Below are 25,133 nucleotides of genomic sequence, written 5' to 3'. Positions count from 1 at the left end.
ACAACAGAGAAGATTTGTTCCTGCATATCACTGAAGATCTTTGCTCTGAAGTGTTCTTGTACAGAGCTCTTTAGTAGTGGATTTCTCTTAGACGACGTGATATTCATTAGAAAGTGATGCACCATAAATAATAGTTGTATCAATGTCTACATGTAAAAACGGAGGATAACCAACAGATACCCCTAGAGCTCACTGTGTCTGTCTGATGAAAGTCGGTCAGTTTCTTTGTCTCTTTTGATTAAATCATCTCGTTGACTAACTCAGGTGGGTTTGTTTGTGTTTTGGATGTAAAAAGTTACGGATTAGGTTTATCTTAATGGTATCAAATTCAGTTGTAATAGAAACTCCTCTTCCCCTTGTGCTTTTAACACACTGCCTTGTGTCTTGATCCTCCTGTCTTGTGCTCAATTTTGATTATCCATGTAGGTGCTCCAAAACCTGCAGGATCATGGTCTCCTCTCTCTGTCCTTCAAGTTACAGGAAAAATGTGCTGTTCTTCAAGTTGCTAATTAATGCTTCCAAGAGTTAAGTATGAATAGGAATGTTGCCACCTCTAGTACAATCTAGTTAAAAGCCTCTTACTCCACAGCTTCTTTTGCTTTCTTGGGTTGCTTAGTTCTAATATTTTGCCACTTTACCCAAGAAAAACGTAATTAGGGATTTGGCCAGCAAGTGATGACTGCACTCTCAGAAGGTGTTGAAGCAGTTCCTGTTGTGTCTGTGATTCTTCATACTATTTAGGCCTCCTCTTACCAGTTACTAGGTTGGAATCCAATTCCTTTTTTTTTCCTCCATGGAAGAAGAGGCTTTGGAATACCTTGCCCTAATCTCACCTAAATTTTCTCTATTCAGCTTACCAGAATTACTTTTGGAAGGGCTGCATGCCAGGAGCAGATGGAAACCTGTGCAAAGTATGTGTTGGGGACAGTGAGGTGGAAGGAGCTCGAGTATCTAGCAGATGCACTGCAAGTCACAATGAACGTTACTATGGCAATATGGGAGCTCTCAGGTAACCCTCTTCTTCTGAATAAGAAAGGCAGAGCAATAGCCAGAAATGGCTTATTATTTTGCTGGTGGTTTTCTTTGGATTTTTTTTTTAATTATTTTTTTTATTAGCAAATGTCTGTATCAGTATGGCTAGCGTATATTTTGTTTTGGCTGCAGTTTCTATGGCTTGTGATTTTAAAACAGTCATGACACCATTTCCTGAGCAAGACACTGCTTCCGAAGATTTAAGGTATCTTGTAATGGCTGTCTCTGATAACTCTTTTTTTTTTCTTTTCCACTAGGTGCTTAGTTGGCAATCCCAGTGGAAGAAGCTTTGGAGATGTAGCTTTTCTGGAGCACTCAGACCTACTCCGGAACATAGAGAGTGAGATGCAGATATTCTCTTGTCATTTGAGAATGTTCGTTAGCGTTAATTACTTCCTACACTGTGACTGACTCCCAATCAGTTTTTACAGGTTTAATCTAGGTCCATGAAGTTGTATTTGTAACTGGAAAATTGCAAGAACTTTCCTGCCTGTACATGTTACAGTAAAGCTCAAAATTCAGGTAGTGTTCTGTTTCAGAGAGGAAAGAGGAGGAATCATTGAGTGCAGAGATCAAGGTGTGTGTTGGGGGTGGGAGAGAAAATCATCCTTGAAGTCTGCACTAGTTTTTGGAAAACTCAAAGCTTTAAAAAGTAAGTGACTGTTCCTACCAGATCTTCATCCATAGGCATCTACAGTGCATGTACCCATTGTTTGTAGTCATTCTCAAGAATGAAAATAGCAAATAGGGAGATACCATGGGCTATTTGTGCTGGGAGATGTTCTACAACTTCATCGTGACGTGGTAACTTCCTCATGTTGTTTCACAGGCACTTATGGAATAAACAGTCCAGATAGCTTAGTAGGTAAAAATACAGCAAACTGTTTTGTCTTTCGGTTTCTAAAGCTATATTGTAAATATAAAACTATCTATCTATCTATCTATCTATAAAACTCTTTGCAACGGTCTAGCTACTGGATTTTGTTAATGAAGGTGGTTTTGGTTACAGTAGCTGAAATCCTTCCAGTCTCTTAAATTACTCCTACTGGTCTAACAGCCAAAATGTGCTGCTTTTCAAAGAGGTGGGAATAAAGGGAATGCCCGTTTTAGTCAGCCTGATAAAATACCCTGAAATTCAACTTTAAGCAATTTCAGTAGTGGGAGAAGAGACCCTTCTAGGAGAGAAATCTCTCTAAAATCAAGCAGAGGAATAAGAACCTGGAAATGCACAGGTGTTCATGAAGCAATGGACAGTTTATTTTGTGAAGCAAAGACATGAAGGCCAAATTGCTTTGTTTTCAGGAAATGATCTGATTACAGACGAAAATGAAGCATGATGAACTGTTTGTATGCCTTGATTTTACTCTAGTTTTTATAAGATAAGTACAGCTTCATTTCACTGACCTGTTTCCTCAGTGAAAACAGAGCTATTCCTTATGCACTCTCAATAAATGAATGTGTAGCACGCTGCATATTTGTGAATATATTCACTCAACTTCTTCCTCTAAATTTTCAAAACTGTGTGAGATTCACACTGTCTCCTGCTTTTGTTTTTCAAAATGATTTTCTTTCATTTGAAAATGAAAAAAATAAATAAATTAAGAAAATCAAAAAATATTTTCTTTCATCTTCTTTTCAGATCTGGATAGCTCTGGCTGGGCAAAAGGTTATACCCCTATTGACTTTGAACTCTTGTGTCCGGATGGAACGCGTGCTGCAGTCACAGAATGGGCAGGCTGCAACCTAGGCCCTATTCCCCCCAGCACAGTCATGACTCGACCAGTCACTGTCACTAAAATCTATGACTTCCTAATGAAATCCCAGGTAAGGCATGTAATGGGGAAAAAGTTAGTTTATCACTTACTATGTGCAACTTCTGAAAACCTTTTTAAAATCAAGAGCTTTATATACTAAATATATAGTGTCTTCAGGTCTGATATGAAATAATTAAAAATTTTCATAGAAGATTGAGAAAATAATTTTTTATTCTCTAAAGGACACCAGTTGCCATTCTGAAATAATCATACTTTTGCTGACAAATAAGCCACTACAGAACTGAATCTTTTTGAATTACTAATGAATAGCGCTAGGTGAAAGTATTTTTTTTTCTCTAGATTCTGCTATAAAACTGATGGCCTTAACCTTGTTATTTATAATCCAATTTGCAGAACTTATTTCTTTTCTGTTTAGGAATTTTTGGGAACAAAGCCGGATTCTGAATTCCATCTTTTTGAGTCACAGAAGTATGGCGAAAGTGATCTGCTTTTCAAAGATACTACTCAGTACCTTGTTGGTGCAAGTCACATGAGCTACCAGGAAATTCTTGGAGTGCCTTTCTTTCAACTGGCAGAATCGGTGTTTAATTGTACACCTGCAGGTAAAGTCTAGTTCTTCATTCTGAGACAAAAGTGCAAAGCAGGAGATCTTCTGTGCATAGATATTGCCCTTTTGTTTACTTTGAACAGAGAGGTACATTCCACATAAGCATGTTAGTAAAAGTAGTACAGCGTTTGGAGCTCCTTTAGAGCCTCTTACAACCCCCATTCATGAGCACTGAAACTGGAGCTCTGCAGGAATAGAATAAACAGTACGCGTTAGAGCAAATACAAGGTTACTGATGTAAGATTGTGTTACTCCCACTGATTTTTTTGCCCTTCTTCTCCAATGATCAGCTTTGGGATAAGGGAATATAACGTTCATTTAGGTATGACAAGCTTGGGAAAAAGATAAGAATTCTTATATTTAACTCTTAAATTAACCTAAAAGTAAGCTAAATAATTTCAGTTTTAAAGAGTGCACTAACAAGCACTCTAAAGAACTCAATATCAAAACCTTTATATACTTATGGACAGCTTTTTCATTATTTTCCTGTATGAAGTGTACATTTAGCTATCACTAAGACTGACCCTACCTGTAAGTCAGGGTCAAGCTGTTTTGGGATCTGAAAATCTGTACTGAAATAAATAAAGTTTAGGCAGTGAATTAGATGTCTGCAAATCTAGAAGTTGTTAAAGAACTGAAATTCAAAAAGGAAATTTCACATCTGTTCTGTTCTAGTGAATAGTAGCTGGAGAAGTTGTAATATTCACAGCATTTTTAAGTATGTGTTTTCTTACTGGTTTGTAGGCATTTTAGACTTTTGCAAACAGGACATCTGTACATCCTCATCAAACTGATGGCTAATAAAGAGTTTGCAAGGTACCTACCACCACCAATGTTGAAAACAAGGAAATTCAAAAGTCCAGTCTATTGAAAGCAATCAGTAAGGAAACTGCCACCTCTAGAAACGTATGCTGAATAATGTTTTGTTACAATCTACATGTTTTTTAAAAAGCAGATGTTATGTTTATGATCATGTAATACTACTCATGTGTCATCCTTTTCTTGTTTGGAGCATGGCATCATGTGAAACAGAACACACCAGTCTGCCTTAACCCACAGCACAGAACTGGGATCAGCAATTCTGAGCAACTACTATGGAGGATTCAGCATTTTTGGGGGAAGAGAGGGTCAATGCAATGGACTAAAATACAGGCTGTCATGAAGGGCACAGGTTAGTGGGTAGTAGTTTGCCTTGCTTTTCTTATTATTATCTTTTTAAAACTGTTTTAATGAAAAAAAAATCAGCTGGTATTTTGGTAGTTGCAACATTAACCTATATTTGTGATTTTGTTTGCTGTCTGTGGTGAAAATGCATATGTACCATGCATTGTGTATGCAATTGCTATCAGAAGCAGTAGTCTTTTCTACTTTTAATTGGGGAGACTGTATTTGCTTTTTTAACTACGGGTTTATACTGGTAAATCAAAATATTTGTCTCTCAACTTAATGTATTAAGGCATCTAAGAGCCAGCAGAACTGGATTCTTGCAGCCTTAAGGCGAAAAAAAGCAATGGATACACATACTTCTCAGAAACATCAACCATTACATTGTATTTTGACACTTAAGTATCTAAATATGAATTATTAATTAAACCAAACATTGTTTTTACGAGCAGAGACTATCTGAACATATGAAGTCTTTTGAACACAGTGCATCATGTCTTTGTTTTGCCTGGATTAAAGATTTTGTGTGGATGGCTACTCAGAGGCAGGGCTCATTTTAGTTTGCAACAACAGTGTTACTAGCTTCTACTTTCATGCTGCCAAGTGACTTTAATTAAAATAAATAAAATGAAAAACACTAAAACCCATCAGAAACACAACTTTCACCCCAAACACTCCCATCCTTGTTACATAATGCAGTTGCATTAACCACAGATACCAATAAATGAAATGGAAACAGTGAAGACGGGTCAGCTGTGGTAGAGAAAGTAAATGTATTTGCCATACAAAGCTTAAAATGCAACACCAGCAACAGAAAAACAATAAAACCCCTCAACACACCAAAACTAATGAGCAGGAAGCAAAACCACTCAGATGCAAAATTTACTGCTAACACTACCTTCTTTTGAACAGTTTATTTTGTGCCCATGTTGTTTTTCCCTTGTTCAATTTACATTAGTTTCTCTCATTCCTCTTTTCAGTTCCCTAGGAAAAAATTAATCACACTCCCAGCACCAGTAAGGGTTTTCGATTCTGTGCTAAGATGCACAGAATCTAAACTGTTTGTTTCTTGCATCATTTGGCATTGACTGAGCCAATAGCAGAGAGTGGATGCAAATCCAAACTCATCTATCTACCTTTCAGGAAGAAAGTTGAGAAAATGAGTGTAGGCAAGTCCCAGTATCGTAGCAAAGCAAAATCTTCACATACAGCATTGGTGACAGCAAGCTGTAGCCTTGAAGTGGGGGAACAGTAGGGGCCTAGTTTAAGTCTTGAGGTGCTCACTCCCTGTCTTTGCTGGAACTTATATGCCATCTGCAGGACTCAGGTAACCCTGCACTTTCAGAAAGATGAGAATAGGGTGAAGTGCAACAGCCAGTTTTTAGCTTTGCCAAGAACAAAATGCAGCTGAATGTGCAGCGAGTTGAAAACATGGGTGATATGCAAGATTTTATCAGCTCTTGGGAAGTGGGAGTTATTTTCTGTCATAGATATTTCAGAGGCTTGAATAGCTCTGTTTAGTGTTCCTATGCTTCTGCTTTGGTTTAAAAGCTGTAGGTTGATGTCTTGCACAGACTTGCAGTGTGTGAACCATGGGCCTCTTCCGGCTTTGAAGCATTGGGTTCTGAACCTAGTGGGTACTGTTTATATGGTACTACTCTACTGCCTTAAGAAATGGATGTTGTCTCAGCAATGTAAATAGTAGTTAGGAGTGTGTTTACAATGCCCCAGGTCTGTCCAGGTAAAGTATGGCTACAGCTGAACAGTGCAGTGTTGGATTGCTGCTGCATGGCTCAGTAACAGCCCACGCAATTACTTAAGGGTGTCAACCTCTTCCCACCATGTTTGTAAGACAGAACTATCAGGCATAGTTACTAATACAAGGCTGAAAGTTTCTCAGAAAAATTTATTTCCATAAATTAAAAACACACACAAAAGAAACAATAAAATTTTAGATTCACACAATATTGAACAGAAATAAAATGCCAAGAGCATGATGGAGGCTAATGGCACAGGCATACAAATTCTCATTGAGCTATTTGTTGACATGATAGCATCATATAGACGTTTAATCCACAGTTAGCATCCATATTCTAGAAGAGCACCTGAAACATAATATACCAAAGGCCCACCTCAAATGAAATACAATAAATGAAAACTGCTTGCAGAAAATCAGCAAGCATCAGAACTCAAACGTATGCAGCCACAATGACAGTCAGGCAAACCTTGCAACACATATAAAGTAGTCTTAGCTGCTCCAATTGTAGCATGATGAAAGAAAGATTTTGTTTTTAGGAAAGTGATCCTTCTACCTCCCATAATCAGCAAATTTAGCAAAAAGCTGCCTGGCTCTGAAAAACATACTGCTACATGATGGTACCTGGCAATCTGCAATTCTCAGACTGCTCTAGTCAGCATTTGGTGAGCAATATATACATGTCTTTCCATAATGATACAAAAAAAAAAATCCTCACTGGAGTGGGTTCTCTCTACAAAAAGGCAAGTGTACACATCTTTCAGCTAAGGAAGTATTTAAGACCCCAAAATATGCCTCCTCAATATTTTTTTTTCCTTCAATTACCTGAGACAGAAGCAGCTCAGAGTGGCAAATACCTACCTTTGCACCATCCTTACTCCCAGTTACAAGCAGCAGCCACAAGGAACAAGGCTGTTCCGTGAGTGTTGTAAATAGGGACAGAAGTGGGAGAGGGAAAAAAGGAAAAGTGCACAAGAATGACTGACATCTGTTCCTGAAGGGTGTGTGGGGAGGAAGAAAAAGATGCTTTGCTTCAGTTAGTTTGCATCTCTATCATACAAATACTAAACCAAAACAGAATAATGCTGTATATATGGGTTTCCACAAGCTCTAAGGCGTGGGACAAGCTAGGAAACTGCTAAATTATTTTCTAACTCCTTCAGTTTTTGCAAATAAAAGGGAATCTGGTATTTTCTTTCCTCTGCTCTCTCTCCTGTAACTGTTAAAAACCTATTGTGTTATTTCAGAATCAATCAGAAATAAGGCAGAGTAAGGAAGCAGACAAAAAATACAACAAAACAACCCACACACAAAGGAAACAACAACAAATTCCATGTTTTGAAGCACACTAGAGGTATGAACTGTTCTTGGACCCAAGTTTCCTCCCTCCTCACCCATATCCTTGTTTTCTTAAAAGCCCCAGTGAGGTTACAGGTCAGTTGTGTTACAGCACTAGAAGACTGCCATATTAATAGAAGGTAAATTAACACTGTGCCACAATCCCATTCTACAGCATTAAAACCATTAAAAAAGTTATATATATGTACATATACATATATATATACACACACACACATATACATACATACACACACACACACATCACTCTTGCTACAGCTTCCAGCCAGTCAATTTTTGGGCAATAAATCAACATAGGGAAAGTTTTGAGTATTTTTTGAAAAGGTGGTTGACCTTTATTTTTTTTAGGGAATTCTTTTTATAAAAATAAAGAGGATCAATTAAAATGTTCTGCAGCAGCTCAAATAGGTTAACCAGACCTTGCTGCTGAAATAGTATGTTAATATGTTCAAAGTTTGCCTACTTTGTTATTCTATCCCCAAAACCCAAACAACACTACTCTAAGTCTGCACTCTTCTCTTTTCTTCAGTCTTCCTGATTAAAGATAATTTGCCTCCTAAACAAGAATGTAAACTTCCAGGAATCCCAGCATGCAAGCTGAGAGCAAAACAAACCCAGAATACATTTCCCTCAAGACTCAGGCACAGAGAATGTAATATTCCTCTTTCATCTCTCTACTTCCAAAGCTCTGGAATTCAACAGATTGCTTGTTAATTTTGAGTTTCCTGTTAGGCCAGTAACAGAAATGGCAGAGCAGCAGAAGATAATGATGGTATTTTCAGTCCTGCATTGACTGGGACTTGATTAAAATACCTACCCACTAGATATTTGCTCATTCTGAAGGTGAATAGGAACTTCAGTATATGGGTAGGTAAATAAGAAAGTGCAAGTTTTAAGTGACAAATAAAAGAATAGACTAATTAGATTTGAGCATCCCAGCAATGACGGCTTTGCATGAATAACTTCTATAGGCACTAAAGGACAGAAATTACCTGTACTGCAGCTAGCATTCATTTTGAATCATGCTTCAAGTAGGTTTAACAGAAGTTACCCCAGAAGGGAGCTCTCTTCCTTGAAAAGCTATAGCTGAGAAATTGCCCAGTGCTGCATCAGATAATTACAAATGGCCTCACATAATGAAAAAAAAATAATACTTTTGACATGCTAGGAGGCTCTTCGTACAGCACCAGCTATTATGTACAATGGTGCTGTACAAAGGACATCTAATTTTGAGCTATATGGATTGTAAAACTAAAATGTTTTAGAAAAATCATTTTTTTTTCCTGTTGGTGTTAAAATGAAGCTGATATTTTTACTGAAATTAAAATCACTTAAAAATGAGAATCAAAGATTTTGCTGGTGTTTCCAGTATGCAGCAGCTCAGCTCAGTTAAATTAAAAGCTCTACTTGCATATGCTGTGACTTCACATCCTCATGGGCTTTGCCTCTGGAGAAGAAATATAAAGCATCAGCCAATTAGGTAAAAACTTACTCTGTATTGGGGAAAAATTAGCACTGGGCACAATCTTTTCTGAAAATATGATTATTTTTAAAAATCTCAGATCATGTTAAAAGGTGTCCTCATACTGCAAATAAACAAATATATACAAAGTGCAAGTTATTTAAATTCTAGTTACGTGGGGCTTCTGCTGCCTGAAGCCAGAAAGGGCCAGAAAGTCAGAAGGAACCTTCTAAGTAAACAGAAGGAAGAAATAATTGAAAGCAAGCCCAGACTGCTACTTTTAATTATTAAAAAGTTAGTGGTATATCAACAATGTGTTTGTTAAAACTTATCTTTACCAAACACCATATCTCTTCTGTCAGGTTGTTCAAAATAGCCATTACAGTAGTAACAGCAGATTCAAATGTGCAAATGTTTTGGAGTACAGAGTCCTAGCATCACTGAAGGTACACTACTTCGTCTTTTATACTCCTACTCTACCCTCAAAATGTTTTTAAACATCATTAAACATTAGCTGTAACTTCCAGAGGGTGGGGAAGGAAGGGAAGTCTTAACATGGGTGTGTTGCACTCACACTGGGACCCTAAGAGGATCCCTCCAGTAGCATTAAAAAAATAAAAAATAGCACCTTAAAGAGGGACACAGCCAATAACTTATCATCAGGTATTAGAAGAGAGTGGTAGAGTAAGGTATGAAGAAGTCAGTAAATTTCTCCCAGAAGGACTGAAATACTAAAGTAGCTGATTTGGGCCATATTCAGCTGAGTGGCTCCCTAGGATGACAGAGGCCTGCTCCTGCTCAGCCTCCTTTGCAAAAAAGGCTTCAAGGTCCATTAGCTTCTGACTCAGAAGGGCATCTAACTCTGCACTTTGTAGTGCAGCTTTTTTTGCTCGAGTGAAACTACCTACTGCTTTGATTTTGCCTCGTGCCTTCCTCTTCCGAGGAAGAGTGAAGTCCTGAAACTCTAGAATCCGCTTTCTCTTCTGCTGGCTGACAGAGATCAAGTGTCCATTTTTCTCCTTGGGCTCTTCAAAGATTGTTTCCAAGCTCCTGGTAAAAGCAAAAGATAGAGCTCATGAACACTTCGGAAGCAACTAACCACCTTACAAAGACAGGGAGACTGATTCATTCTGTAACCCAAGTAAACACACTTTTAACTTTTACATTTTTTACAGCCCCTCCACATCCCTTCTAATCTATATTTATCTGCAGCTTACACTTCAGATAACCGCACATTTATACTGCTAGCTATGTAATTTGTTATTGTTGCATAGACACCTGGGTTGAATCTCTTTGTATTTCAGTTCAAAAACACAACTGTAGACCCTTGATTTTATAGAATAAATAGATTTGAACATTAAAAGACATGCTAGTCTTGATAGTCGTGCTCAACTTAGGGAGTTATTCTTGTGGTTCTAAAGAATAATTAGTTGCCTTTTACTTCTGAAAAAATAAGAATTGTACTTGGATGGAGAATAGAATGAATGAATAGATGAAAAAAATACACAAGCTCATATAACTGCAAAATTTTAGTTCATATTCTCTTTCGCTGCTTTCCATCCAAATACTAAAAGATACTAATTTTTGACCAAGTTTCCTTATCTTTGTGAACTAGAGCAATTTTTCAAATGTAACTCCCCCTTAGATTTCAGACACCTTTAATCTCACCAGCAACCTACATTCATCTTAGTGTTCTCATTAGGAAGCAGAACCAACCTGGCTGGAGGAGGGGACTTGTAGTTCTTGTTCGTGTAAATTTCTTCTAAACTAAATTCTTTTTTCTTAAGCCTGAAAAAGTAATGAACAAATCAAATCAATACTTTCAAAAAGCATCTTTTCACCACAAGCAGATTTACTAGAAAATACTGTTTGCCTTCTATGCTTAAATGATAGCTATGTTTCAAATTAGAACATCATTTTAGACTAGCTGGGTACAAAGAAGAATGAAAAATGAGATCCCAAAGTATCTCATACAGTGTTTCTAAAACACCTGGGTCAAGACTTGTCATTTCTGCAGAGATCACTGCTCCTTCTAGCACACTACAATGTTTTGATATAATGGTGCTCAAAACAAGAAAAGGAAATCCGTTCACAGCTCACTTTTTTGTGGAAGCTAAGAAAATAAAGTTTAGTACATTAACATTTCATCTCTTGAGACTGATCTTAAAACTTAGTTATAGACATTTAGTTATCAACCTGATGTGTGAAGAAATGCATTTCTTTGTCTAAGCTGGCACTTCTGTTCAGGACAGAAATGAATAAAATAGATGACTGATTGGAAAAGCTTTGTAAGTATTTGGCACTGTGACTACCCACATTTACAATGTACTAATGCTTTCCTAAGGTCTTATACCACAGGAAAAGAAAGGACAGTCAAGAACTCCAACATAATTTGCATCAACAGAACTTCCTGGTAAGTCTTTGTCTCACTGTGCACTGTAGGAAGATTTATTTTTAATGCTCGCTTATCAGTATAGTATAACCTTCTTTAGAAAATCATTCCACCACAGGTTAGTGTTCCAAGTTTTGCCTAAAAACTAGACATTCGTTCATACCCAACAGCCCTTTATTCATCCTTTCTCACTTGAAAAAAGTTATTTTTAAACACCTATACTTTTATGTTATACCACAAGTAATCATCAGGTGTTACTCAGCTGGGAGTGTACAAAATAGCTGTGGTAAGAGAAGCATTTATTGAAATATTTATATTATTATGCAGGAAATATAAACAACAGAAGCTAGCATAAGTCTATTTAAAACATACGACTTACCTTTTTGGTTTGGGTAGTCCCATTGGAGTAAGGTTAGGATCTGGCTTAGGAACAGTTTTCCTGATTCGGATCTGTGAGACTTTCTTTGGCCTCTTTTCTGGCTCAGTCTTGGGGTGGAAGGTTGGGGAGAAAAAAAATTTAAGATGAAGGAAGTAATTACCATGCTAGTTAACCAAATTCCCTTTTATGTTAAGTATACATTATCTATAGAAGAAAAATGCTCTATTCCTCTTTGTTTGGCCACCTTTCAAGCTTTCTGCTTGAAAACAAGAAAGCAGCACAGACTAGGACTAAGGGCCTATTTTCTCCACTCGTTTAACATTTACTAGGAAACATTCAGCAGCAGCAACTTCAAGTCCTAGAGAACAAGAGTCTGAGATACTTACAAATCTAAAATGAACTCACTTTTTTCAGTTCTGTGTTATCTTGAGATCTAAAACAGGCCGGAATGGAAGTATTAGCTTCATCAAGGTCAGGGACCTGGAGTTCAGATGCTGGAAGCCTGGGGGGAGATGGCAATGCTTCTGGAAGCAAGCGAGACTTTGGTAATGGAAGAAGGAATGAAGGTTCCAGACTATAACAGAGGAAGAAGGGGATACATGTAGATTAATACACATTTTATTCTGCAACATCATCCCATGCTCTCATATGATGTTCCTAAATTACAATATGGACACAAAAAGCAATGCAGTTCATAGGAATTACCTAAGTGAACACTTTCTCCACTACATAAATACAGCCAAAATCTTGCTGCAGGTTGCAAGTATACCAAAACAAACTAAATTGCCAGTATATTTGAACATTAATTTTAAAACCACTCTTCCTTTCCATATAGTTAAACAGTTTATAGCTCTATTTGGTCATTACAGGTAGAAAATGATTAATTCTCCTTTTTTGTCACCAAATTTCTTTGGCACAGCTATTAATTTAGTACTTTTTGTTCACAGATACATTTAAAAGATAGCTTTTATCTCTGCCATCCCAGCACTGAAAAAGAGTAGAAGGAAGTATCAGCACCTAATCTCCAGTTCCTCAAGCAGAAAGAACGTATATCCAAGTAAGAAAAAAAGTTCTGTAGTTTTACATGCGTATTTCATAGTAAGTGACACAACATGTTTGAAAGTAACAGTGTTGTTCTGTACAGTGGTCTACACGGTGTTTGTGTGAATGCCCCTCTACACTCCTCCATGACATGATCCAGCCAGTGTAGAACTTTAATCAGAAAGCTATTCTTGAACTTCCAAAAACTGAAAGCCAAACTGACATAAACAACGTCTCTTTCTAAGAAAACTTACGATCGCACTACTTGGAATAAATATAAAAAGTCAAGACACTCACGATATCTCACGACCCAGTGTCTGTAGTGCTTCCATACTCTGTACAGGTAAGTGCGGTAACATGGCATAGCTGGTTCAAAAGAGTAAGAAAAAAAACAAACAACAACAACAACAAAAAGACATAAGTTAGATCTACATTAAAAAAAAAATGAAGGAAAAATACCTTAGTATAAACTGGACTTCAAGACAAAAAAAAAAAAAAAGCTCATATTGGGAACGGCAAAGGGAAGAAAGACTAATACCATACAAGAGTAAGCCACATCTGCAATTTAGTCCACTAACAATAAAATTTCACTGACAGCTTGTTAGGGAAATAGTCCTACTTTCACTTTAAAATGGTAGTGATAAGGAAATAAAAGCACAGAGAGGGAGACAAGTAATTACAACTTTTAGACTAATACCATGGAAATCTAAATTCCTCATTCAAAAACCCTAGCTTTTCAGATTAAACAAAAACCATGAAGTTTTTGTCCACTAAATCAAAAAGTCTATTGTGAGACAGCAGCAAGTACAAAGAATGATTTCCTTAAGACTCAATCTCTACCATCTCTAACTCCCATAATCTTAGTGGAATAATCTTAATTGACTGGAATAACAAAAAGCCTTTCTGTAAGGGTTGGTAATTACCACAATTCTATGAAATAAAAATCATCACAGAAGCTTTGGGTCTTTTAACGTTAAGCTTTACTTTGTGTCCATACTGTTAACAGCATGAAAAATGAGTCAGTTGGAACAGCTTTTATTACATTACATAGCAAATCTTCCACTTGCTGCTTTCCCAAACTAGCAACTCAATGTACTTCACTGTTCTAAAGCAAAGAAGTTACACACAGACTGGAATGCAAAAAAATAAATCAAAATCAACCATGCTGGCAGCATGGATAAGATGGTATATAAGGAGGCTGGAAAGACCTATTTCTTGTATTTGTCATTTAATATCAGAACAGTAACATTGCATTTCTCTCAGTGTTCTTACTCACTATCCCAACAACACTGGAATCTGCACCAACAACGCATCAGAGTTCTCTTTGCTACAGGCTGAGCTAACTGCTTTGTGCAATTCAAAAAAAAAAAATTACAAGAAGAGAGGAAAACACACTTCAGAAATTTTGAATCCAAATGAGTATTAAGTAGAAAAAGGATTTCAATTAAAGAATGTTTTATTACTGGCTGTGGAAGTAACAGCACAAGTTATTAGGCAGAACTGTTGTAGTTCCTTGTTTTCCTGGTCATTTAAAACTGACAATGAATAAAACCATTTAAAGAGGACAAACTCTCTTCCAGAAGAAAATGGCCTTCAGAAAATTAGGAGCCACTTTTCAGTTTTTCTGATTTTTAACCATCTTAAAACAAGCAGAGATTTGTCATACTGGGAGCTGAAAATGCCTTTGTACTGCACACCTATTTCTTGTATTCTTACATTTACATGCCAGATACTTCTTTCACAGGAGATTATATATTTTTTTTTTGAATACACACAAATTTAAGAGAGATATACTGAATTATCCTTGTCACTGTTCCTGTTAATGTGTTAAGAAAAATAAGACATATTAGTTGATGAGAACAGGCTATCAATCTCTAGAAAAATTGAATCTAAAATGGTGTTAAATATTTTAAAGGCTAGGCTTAATTCTTTCAATTGTTTTATATCCAAATCCTTCAATTTTACTTTTTGTGTGTTTATTTTAAGAATAGGGTTTGCTTACTGCACTTTAAACTTCTGGGAACATTCTTTTAAACTTACTGCCTTAAACGCACCACAGTAACTTCATTTTAAAGAAAATCCAAGTGGGACAATGCAATAATTAAGTCTACTTAGTATGTATCTGTACATATCAGGACATATCTGAAAGGTATTTAAGAAGAAAATACCAACTGAGTTTCAGGGTATTTTAACTTTGGGTATTTTTCACTTAGGGTGATTAGATTTGATTTGGCTTGTCTCCCTTTTGAATAAAGATCACTAATAGCAGAATATCTGTTTTTTTTAAATTATCCTTTATGTCAAGGAATTAAGTCCTCTTATATTTTGGTTATGTGGATATGCTGTAGCAAGCTGCCTTGGAGTCTGTAGACTTAATTACAGGAGAAAACATGAGTATAATTCAGCTCAAATCTCACAGTCCAAGGATATCATACCTCAACAATATAAAATAGTAATTTTACCCCACACTTGGATGGAAGTTTTAAAAAGTAGGGGTTTTATTTTGTTTTTTAAAAGAGCAACAAAGTCTTATTTTAAGCTGAGTGCTCAAACTGTAGTTTACTGATACATTTACTTCCAGGGTAATAATTTATACACTTGAAAATTCAGTCCAGTAGAATATGCTGCAAAGTTGTCTCTATGCTATTATTCAACTTCAATCTTTTAGTGCAGAGAACTCCCAGAATGGAGTAACTCTTTCATATGCTCACTCAAATCTTTTCAGTGAGCAATCAAAATACTTAAACTTTTAGATACATTCTCCATTTACACAAAACAAAACACAGCATGAATTATATATAACTAAGATACGCCAAATTCAACACTACTCTAGAGACTGCAATTTTAAACAAGAGTTGATCGAATTGGTTTTTATGCTGCGCTCATGAACCTATAACTCTGTCCAGGAATCTTAAGACTGCAAGATCAGGAACTTAACTGTCCTGTGGTGTCTCAGGTAGCAGAACTGATACATAAAACAGGAAAATGTTTGCTCAAGAGCAAGCAAAAAAAGTCTTCTACCAGAACTAGGAACCTCTTCTCTTATTCTGTTTCTCAGCAAACAGATCTCAAATGCAGATAACAACGTTAAGCGAGATATGCAAACTAGACTTCAGTCCTCTTCCCACTCATATTGAGGACAGAAATCACAATAATTGATCACCAACCTGAAATGGAGCTATGCTTGCTTGTGCCAACAATACATCTAGCACATACTATCAAAAGACATAGCACATGTAAAGAGGTTTCAATTAGTATAGAACAGTTATGGAATACAATTAAAGATTTAACTGAATTCTCACCCCCATTAGGATTCTCCTTAAGCTAATATTGAATACTTTACAGTCATTCAAGTGACACTTGCGGCTCAGACCTCTGAAAAAAGCTCTCCTACCTCAGAAATCCAGTTGCTCTGCAGTCACTCTGAATAGAACTAATGAAGTAGCTCACCTTTCTGCATTATATATTCTTGTGTGTATATTTGGAATGGGAGAAGAAAATAGAGTTAGCCATTCTGCCAAAAGAGGATATTATTAAAGCGAAGGCACATATATTTAAATTCAGCTAACAGACTGTTCCATAGGGATGAATCTTCCATGCTGAGCCATTTTTGGAGCAGAATGTGTAGATTTGGAATGGGGGACACTGACCCTCCAACACAAGCTCCAATTACCCTCTCCCCCCAAAAAGGAGCAAGAACATACCCTATACATATTTATTCTCAGAAATAAGTTGATGGGTTTTACCTGTTCTCGATGGCCACACTTGGCTGCCACTTGCAGTGATTGGAATGAAGAGGAGTGATTTCGGAGGGACAGGCAGAAGGACCATGCTGACTCCATAAGGATAGGGCCCTGCCCAAGGAGTACGGCAAGGAAGAGACGAGACCATCCGATACATTAGTTCGATACCTTGCCCCTTTCAAACCCTGTGTGAATTGGGACATAAATAGTCTCTGGACAGTAGGAATACGACTGGTTAAGTTTCTTCTTCTTGTCCAAATCCTGTAACATCCCGGGGAAGAAAGTGCTAGCACTGTGTGAAGGCCACGCATGGAGCAACTTCCCATTCTTTCAGCTACGGCATTTCTTCTGTGGTCGGGATGAAGGGCAACAGCCCCTGGGGTTGTTACAGAGAGAGGGGAAGGCAGATCATTATCTAGGCTGGAATCTTCCTTGAAAGCTGCTGCATCCAAACAGCTCTGAGACAGGAGAAAAGAGAATGTCCACTTAGAAGGTGGTGCCGGCATTTCTCCCAAAACTGGTCTGTGATGTCCAGAGTGCCGAGATGTACTCCCTGTTAGGTCTGTCACGGGACTGGAGTCCAATTTTATGTGAAAAGAAATTGGGAAAAGCGGGGTATCCAAGAAAGAGGATGGAGAATTGTTGCTCAAGTCTAAAAAAGATATTTTGGTAGATCCTACAGGATAAAGTGCCAAAGACTGAAAGCTGAACATCTTGGTACACCAACTGTCAGCCCAGCGTGAGTGTAAGTTCCTGTTAATGCAAGACAAAGCTTCCAATAGATTTTTAGATCTACGTTGGCTGTACCGCTCAGCCACTGGAAGGATTTCAGAAGAACATGGCAGTGGTTCTATGTTATGGATGCTTTTGGCAGGTGCCAGTAGTTTGCTAGCCATTGCAGACAGCTTGCTCAACAATGCTGGTTCTTTGGTACATTTTCTACACTTCAAGCTGTTCAACAAACTGCACCTCTTGGCAGAGAGCCTTGGCATACGTACAAATCTCATGGCTATTTCCTTTTCCACTGTTGGTGGTTTGCGTGTAAAGTATAAAGATTTGAGGAGTGTATTTTCCTGGCTAGGAGGCATTTCTGAGGGAGTCTCCAAAAAAGTTGAACTTTTATTTTTTTTCATTTTTCTTACTGTTTCTACTTGATACGAAGTGGGAACTTTTTTGCACGTCCTTCCAGGCTGTCTTTTTAATGGAAGAGGTCCTCTTAATTTCTTTGTAGTTCCAAAGGCACCGGGAATTCCATTATAGTTTAAATTAAGGTTCAGGTTTTCCATTTCTGAATCCTGAGTCTTCAAAAACTGTGAACTAATTGTATCAGGGGTAATCTTTGGCCTTTTGAGTTCTTGTAAAGTGCTATGTAGTTTATTTTCACTGCTTTTAAAAGCAAAAATCTCCTCTGAAGGACCTTGAAACTTTGTATTTCTTGCCATCACCAACTCAGTTGAAGAACTGCATAAAAGTTCCGAACTGTCCAATATGCTTGGTTGCAGTGTGACTTTTGCTTTCACTTGGTATTCCGACTTCTTTTCTTGTTGTGCCTTCTCTGACAAATGTACCTCCATCTCCTTGTACTTTTTCTTTCGTTTAAGTGCCTGACATTTCTCTACTTGATCAAGTCTCTCCGAACCTAAAGCCTTATTTTCCTTGCAAACTGAATAAACTGGTATAGTGTCTTGAAATCCTGTAATTTTCTTTAAATTATCTTTGCTCTGTGCATTTAATTTGTAAGGCACACATACTTCATGGCAAACACAATTTGGTGATGCTTCTTTGCAACTGTTTGATAGTATATTCTTAGACGGATAAAATGGGGATGTTGTATTATATGGGAATTCTGGTGATATTTCTGTGTCAGGTGCATTTTCAGTTTGACAGTCTTGCACAGTTTCTGAACACTGACTGATAGCTGCTAAGTGTGCAAGCTTTGTAGTATTTTTTCTTTCTTTTGAAAAATTTAGGTTAGATCTTGGGATTTCTTCAAAAACATTTTCACAATTCTCAGTACTGACAGGGACCATTTTGCTACCAGATTCTTTTGCACCTTCTAACAAAGCCCATCGGAAATCTTCTCCATCAAGGAAAGAATGTATGGGCAACTTTTTTCTAGGAGCTATTTCTCTTTCAATCTTCTCTTCTACACATGCATTCTTAAACTTCTGTTCACAATCACCACCTTCTGGTAGGGTCACATCCATGTCTTTCCCAGCTAGAACACATCGTGATTTGCTGTCAGAAAGGCTTTCTTCAAGAGTTTCTTTACCTTCTCTTCCACATCTGCTTTCTTGTTCTTTTAGTTCTGTTGTCTCCACCTGAATTAGATCACTGATGAAGCCCACGCATCCTGAAGAGTCGGCATTTCTTATACCATTTAAAGAGTCAAAATCCACTCCCTTCTCTTTTACAGTTCCTTGAAAACCATCTTTCCTTACATATTTATGAGCCAATGGAGGTAGGTCATCACCTTTTTTTAACAGTTTCTCTTCACTTTGACTAGAGACAATTGATGTTTTAGTTTCTTCCACAGAAGTAGCCACAGATTGTAAACCTGTGTTTGGTGGTTTGTTTAAACTTTCTAGATGCTTGCTGCCTGGAACTGGGCCATTAAACTCACTTTGATGTGCAAGAAACTGATTTTCCATTGGACACAGGGTCTTTTCTGTTTTGGTAGCATGTCTCCTTCGAATATTCACATTGCTGAGTAATGGACAATCACAGATTGAAGTGCTATACTCAGAAGGGTTAGCTGTGAGTGATGACACTTCTTTCTTCTCATATGTGCCTAGTTCTTTCATCTTCAGGCCTAATGGAGAGTTGCAAAATCCAAAATTATGAACACATTTTTTTTTGTTCAGATATCTGACTAATAGCTCTTCACTAGTCTTACTTCTCCAATTGCATTCAGGAGCCTTTGGAGAACTCACAGGTCTTATTTTATCAAATTCATCTGTCTGGAGAGTACACATGCTAATTTGTTCTTTTGCCTCATCTTTGCCACAAATAATTTCACTGACATCTGTTACCTTATAAAGATCAAATCGTTTCACATTTCCAACCTTCATATTCTTATTTGAAACCTCATCTCCTACCAAGGTAGCAGTAGGCTCCTCTGCAGTGTAAGTTGAGCAAAACATGTTTTTTGCTGTGGAAATGTCATTTATCCCATGCAGAGCTACATCTCTGTTGCCCAAGTGATCTTCAGAAGGAAGAGATCCACATGCCAAAGGGAAGCGTTCTTCCAGAAAGACGACAGCCTTTTTACCATTACATCCAGATGAAGCTTCTCCTTCCAAACTATCATTTTCTTCAATCTTCATCTCAATGTCAGCCTTAAAAGAACGACTGCCTGGGAGAGCATCGTCTATATGTGTATTCCCTGATAAAGTACAGGAAGTACTGGCAACTGTATGCCAGTATTTTACGCTCTGATTATTACAATGCCATGTGTCACTATGTTCATTTTCTAAACCGGTGTCCACGCTTTCTATATTCCCTGCTAAAGACTTTTGGAAAGTTTTTCTTATCATATTAGGAGCATCAAAAGTCATGGGATTTACTGAAGACTCGAAATTGTCTCTATGAAGTACAAATTCACCAACTTGTTCCTCTGTTGTCCCAGAAGCACCAACTGATTCTTTTCCAAATAGACTATCCTGAGCCTTGTCCCTGCTTGCAACTTCATTAGTACAGGGAAGACACTTGTTACAGTGAGGTTCTCTTGATTTTTGTGCAACAGGAGGTAGAGTTACACTTAGTGTATAAATCAAATCAGTTTCTTTGCCAGTGGACAAAGTGACAAAGTCTATTGGCTTCTGTAGTGTTAACTAAACTGCCAGCCAACTCTTCTGACTTTGTATTACTCTCAGATTCCTTTTCGAACAATTGTACCTCAGGTGACCCTTTCTCTACCTTGGTAGTATGGTCCAGACAGCTATGGCTACTGGGAGGAGAAGTTTTACTGTAGGCATTATAAATGCATACATCTGTCTGCCTAATTTCATGGGAACTAATACTGTTCATTTCCTTCAATAGTCTCTTTTCTTTTGCACCGTCCTTGCATAGGTCACTAACAGAGAATTGCCAGTGGTCCTTCTTACACTTACCAACTTCTGATGGGACCATTTTAATCTTTTCTTTTGAGAAATTCTCAAAATATGAAGGAATAGAACTAAAACCTGAAGAATGACCATGCTCAGAATTAGCACCCTCTGGAGCTTCAGGCAAGCTACCAGCTTCAATGTTACCTCCCACAGCAATTTTCCTTTGAGTTTCAGCAGCTTCTTCACATTCAAAGCTGTAATATTTACCATATGTTATCATTTTCTTCCCTACAATCAGTTTGAGCACTAGATAATTCTTTGTTCCTTACCACTGAGAGATGCTCTAATGGCATGGATGCATAGGTACAATTTTCTACAAACCCAGTTCCGTGATCATAATTAGTCTGACTTTCCATGTTTTCAGGAAGATACTTTTTTGGGGTTTCATTGATAATTTTATGCATTGTAGTACTAATGTTTTCTAGCAATATATTTCTAGAGTCCAGATAACAGATGTTTTTTGGAACTGAACATAAACCTTCCAAACTTTCTATGTAGAGCATTCTACCACTTTCTACGGATGACAATCTATCGAGTTCATTCTGTTTAGGTAGAGGAACAGTACAGAAGTCATGAACATTGTTTTCCTCATCCTGCTGATAAGTCTGGCAATTAGCAAGTGATGTACTGAATTCATTAACAGGATTTTGTCTGTGTAACTTATTTTTTCTAATCTCCAAAATAGATACAACATTGCCATCTGTTCTCAACCCATTATATTCACTTATTTCTTGTGGTTCTGTGGTTGTTTCAATGTCCATTACTTTTAAAGGCTCTGAAAAATCTAACAAGCTGGTTTCTGAAATTCCAGCTCCGCCCATGACTGTGTCTATATCTGAACATTGATTGCTCTCAGGTGGAAGACCTTGACTCACACTGTCATTCTTGTATTCTACTTTACTAAATATCCTAGTCCCATCAGCTGTCATACCTTGTATGTCTTCAGTGGGCTTTGGAAGAATTTCAGCTGTCACCTGAACATTTGCTTGTTTTTTTTCTGCATAAGAAAAATAACACAGATCAGCACCATACACTGAATGGAGAAGGCATTCAGCTTACTATGTTCCTCTTAGCATTATACACAATATTGTGTGTAGTCTTGGTTTTCAAAACTTATTCAAAGTCATTTGAGAAATGATTTTCTCAAAAAAGTCAATTATTCAAAGTCAATTGAGAAATTATGCTAACAATTCTAATACAAGCCTTAAAAAAAGCAAACAAACAACCCCACCATAAATCTAATATAACAAACTCAATCCTTTTCAATACACACATTCCACGTGAGCAGGAGACATCCAAAGACCTGTATTTTTCAGATTCCTCTAATATCAGACTAGGCACGTAAGTGTAGTAACAGCAAGATATATATAGTCCAGCTACAAAGCATAAGGAAATGCAAAACGTCCGCTATTAACAAGAGCTTCTGCTTTGGCATAAATAAGTACTCCACGGAAGTAACTAAACCCTATCTTTTACATAAAGGGTCTTTAGGAAAGTGCATATGCTATTCTGAAAAAGCAATGGATTAAGTCTGGATACTGTTCAAACTACACAGGGTAATAGCTTCTACTATAGAACAAAGTAAATGAGCTCTCTTACTCATCAATTTTAAATCACCAAAAAGGCTTCTGTGAGAGAAGCAGGGGACAGATTGGGATGTAAAACTAAAAACGCACCTTTGTTCTTCAGAGATCCTGCTACTTCAGTGCAACAGCTTCTCGAAGACTTCGCCTTATACCGGTTTAGGTGAGGATCCTCCTGCAACAGGACAAAAGTATCAGCAGAGTTTGATCAATTTGCTGAAGCATTTTGCATATTTCAGGGACTGTACTTGCTCATCTAGCTTGATTCTGTCAATAGAACAGACACCCTGAAGGCTCAGAGCACATCAGCCCTTGCACAGAAGCAGACTTGCTTTGCAACTAGTTCGTGCAAGCACTTGTCATTTCTTTCTGATCCTATCAACCAACAGCACCTCACTGTTACACAGTGATGCATCCAGAACAGATTTGTGTTTAGAAGCAGTATAATCTTCCCATGCAAGCAACTAAAATGTAAGTGACTTAAATGGAAGTTGTCGCAAATGTGAGTGTCAGAAGAATAATCCAGTCACCAAGTCTATCTCACAGCCCCAAACCAGTCCTGCATGCCTCTGGTAAGGTGCACACCTTTTCTTTTATTTAGTAGAACTTGCCTTGTATCATTCTTTTTCTTGGCTCAAAAACACATAAAACCAGGAACATGCAACCTAGGTCTGCTTTGGAAAAAAACAAAGAAGCAAATCATCAAAAACCTCACCACCAAGCTCCCTGCACATTTCAAATATGTGAAAGGTCATCTAGGAAAACTGACTATGGATCATTTAATGGTTTTTATTTTCATAATTCTTCAAATAAATCAAACAGTAATCAAAAAATAAGAATTAAAACCACAAAGTATTTTGGTATTATGTAACATCCAGTAATAATTGTAAATTGTGCACCTTATTTCCTGGCTGGTATATGTTCAGTCACAGTACCTTTTTTCTTCCCCGTGTTTTTTTTGTATTTGTGAAAACTTTTTATAAGTTAAAGAAAACTGATAAAGAATCACTAAATATTTCAATTTTTAATAAAGAGTTTTGTGACTTTTCAGTTTTTAGTAGAGTATTTGGCACATTTTCTAGCAAGTCTTTCCCTAGAAGTGCTGCTTTTATCATCAGTCTTTGCCAGAGTGGAGAAAAAACAAACCATGACCATGGGAGATTCTTGTTTTGAGAACATTAACAGTGAACTCTTGCCTCATTACAAACAATAATTCCAAAAACGAAGAAGAATCTTCAATTTTAGATAGAAAACTTAAACGCTAGACTGCATTATTAAAACACTATGACCAGACTGAAATAACTATTAGTTAGTGATTAGTACCTTGACCAGGGATGGTACCTGTGAAATTCACTGTACCCACAGAACATGGGCACTGGGTAACGATGCTTTAGTTACCAGTTCTTCATTGTTACATACCTGCCTCCTAACATTCCTTCAGGATTTAGCAAAGCTTGGTATTTTAAAATACTGTTGGTCTACTAAAATATACTCTCATTTTTCATTGGGCCTGTGATAACCTAAGTAATGACACATGACAGAAAACATAAATAATAGGAAATCAAAAAGCCCTCTGCCTTGTCATTATAACCTTAAATGCAAAATATCACACTGGGATGATTTTTGCTATTTGCTTACTTGTTTCGACCAATCCCCAGGTGTTAAAGCACAGCATCCAGCACAATTCTCAGCATCTTGTGCCCCTTTATCTTCGTGCTGGTATCCACCACCAGAACAGTCTAGTTCCCTAAAGTTTTGTCTTTTGCTTTTTTCATCCTCTTCAAGGTCTCTGTCCCTCGGTAACTCTTCAGGACGGGATTCTGCTGGCCCATGAGAAATCGCTCTGACCATATCATCCGGCTCCTCTGTCTTCTGGCAAAAGTCTTCTACCCCTGAAGTCCCGTGATGCTCAGACGACAGGCTGCTGCTGCGTGCGGGCACAGGTGTGGATACATCAGCCTTTGCATCCAATCCAACGGTAGGCTCCGATACTGCCATCAGCTCCGTGGGGATGCTGGCTGGCAGTCCCGCGTAGAACTCTGTTACACCGCTGGTGGCAGAATCAAGGAGACATTCCACCCCAGCTGATAGCATCAGGGCAGCGGGAGGTCCGTTGTCTGAAGCTTTTCACGGCTTACCCTGAACACGAAAGCAACGTTAACCTCATAGAAAGAAATAACTCAGTGATTAAGAGAAAGGGCTCATTGTTCAAGATTCAAATGTGTGTTTAGCAATGATACATCCAGCTATTTTTCTTAGGAGAGGAGCTGAGCACCATTTGAGCACCCAGGCAAAAGTTTCACTAACAAGCACAGCGCACACAGGGATTGCTGAGGGGTCTTTTCGCATCGAGCCCTCTCCCAGCAGGCGCACCGCTAGCTGCAGGAGATCACCGAGCACACCTCGGGGCTGGCATCACCCCTCCATCACCCCTGCTCCCCCTGCACTACAACCAACGCGCTCCGCCGCCTCCCGCAGGACCGGGACCCGGGGCCAGCTCCTGCAGGCTCCTCCCTTGTTCCCCCCCGGCCCCTGGGAGCCTCGGACAGTTCCGCGCCCCGCTCCCGTGCCGGGGGCAGGCGGGGCGAGGCGAGGGGTCCCGCTCAGAGCGACCCTGCCCAAAGCAGCCCGGGCACCCCCAGCCCGTCCCGGCCGGGCCCCCCCCCCCCGGCGCCCACCCGCTCCCGTTACCTGCGGCGGCCCCGCTCCGCTCCTCCCGCCCCCCCCTGCT

General features: G+C 38.2%; 3 protein-coding genes across 17 annotated transcripts in view; 2 read left to right on the top strand and 1 right to left on the bottom strand.

Moving 5' to 3' along the window:
* The window catches only part of LOC311445991 (serotransferrin-2-like), a 22,240-nt gene extending 17,211 nt beyond the window's left edge, over positions 1 to 5,029 (top strand). For 6 of the 8 annotated variants that reach the window (XM_084538633.1, XM_084538630.1, XM_084538631.1 and 3 more), the window contains 6 exons: positions 853 to 1,009; positions 1,290 to 1,372; positions 1,862 to 1,897; positions 2,672 to 2,856; positions 3,223 to 3,409; positions 4,159 to 5,029. In XM_084538633.1, the coding sequence (XP_084394759.1) occupies positions 853 to 1,009; positions 1,290 to 1,372; positions 1,862 to 1,897; positions 2,672 to 2,856; positions 3,223 to 3,409; positions 4,159 to 4,208 (698 nt within the window). In that variant the 3' untranslated portion in view covers positions 4,209 to 5,029. The remainder of the gene's footprint in view (positions 1 to 852; positions 1,010 to 1,289; positions 1,373 to 1,861; positions 1,898 to 2,671; positions 2,857 to 3,222; positions 3,410 to 4,158) is intronic. The other 2 variants (XM_084538636.1, XM_084538637.1) reach the window with 2 other exon arrangements.
* Positions 4,530 to 25,133, bottom strand: PRR14L (proline rich 14 like). 2 transcript variants are annotated; one of them, XM_084538615.1, is made up of 10 exons: positions 25,094 to 25,133; positions 24,041 to 24,541; positions 22,496 to 22,577; positions 21,751 to 21,816; positions 16,714 to 20,065; positions 13,265 to 13,333; positions 12,332 to 12,500; positions 11,927 to 12,033; positions 10,872 to 10,943; positions 4,530 to 10,205 (listed from the first exon to the last, which is right to left on the bottom strand). In XM_084538615.1, exons 2-10 carry the CDS (start codon positions 24,494 to 24,496, stop codon positions 9,887 to 9,889), a joined length of 4,692 nt encoding a protein of 1,563 aa, XP_084394741.1. In that variant the 5' UTR covers positions 24,497 to 24,541; positions 25,094 to 25,133; the 3' UTR covers positions 4,530 to 9,886. The 2 variants fall into 2 exon arrangements, with proteins under 2 accessions (XP_084394741.1, XP_084394742.1); XM_084538616.1 differs by having other exon boundaries at positions 16,714 to 19,522.
* DEPDC5 (DEP domain containing 5, GATOR1 subcomplex subunit) overlaps positions 24,243 to 25,133 on the top strand; it is a 47,769-nt gene continuing 46,878 nt past the window's right edge. For all 7 annotated transcript variants that reach the window (XM_084538612.1, XM_084538606.1, XM_084538610.1 and 4 more), the window contains exon 1: positions 24,243 to 24,380. The gene's annotated coding sequence lies outside the window, so the exon portion shown is untranslated. The remainder of the gene's footprint in view (positions 24,381 to 25,133) is intronic.

The sequence above is a fragment of the Aythya ferina genome (genome assembly GCF_964211825.1).
Source record: "Aythya ferina genome assembly, chromosome: 17".
Classification (NCBI taxonomy): Eukaryota; Metazoa; Chordata; class Aves; order Anseriformes; family Anatidae; genus Aythya; species Aythya ferina.
The sequence above is the reverse complement of the archived record's forward strand: the minus strand, read 5'-3'. Positions and strand labels throughout refer to the sequence as shown.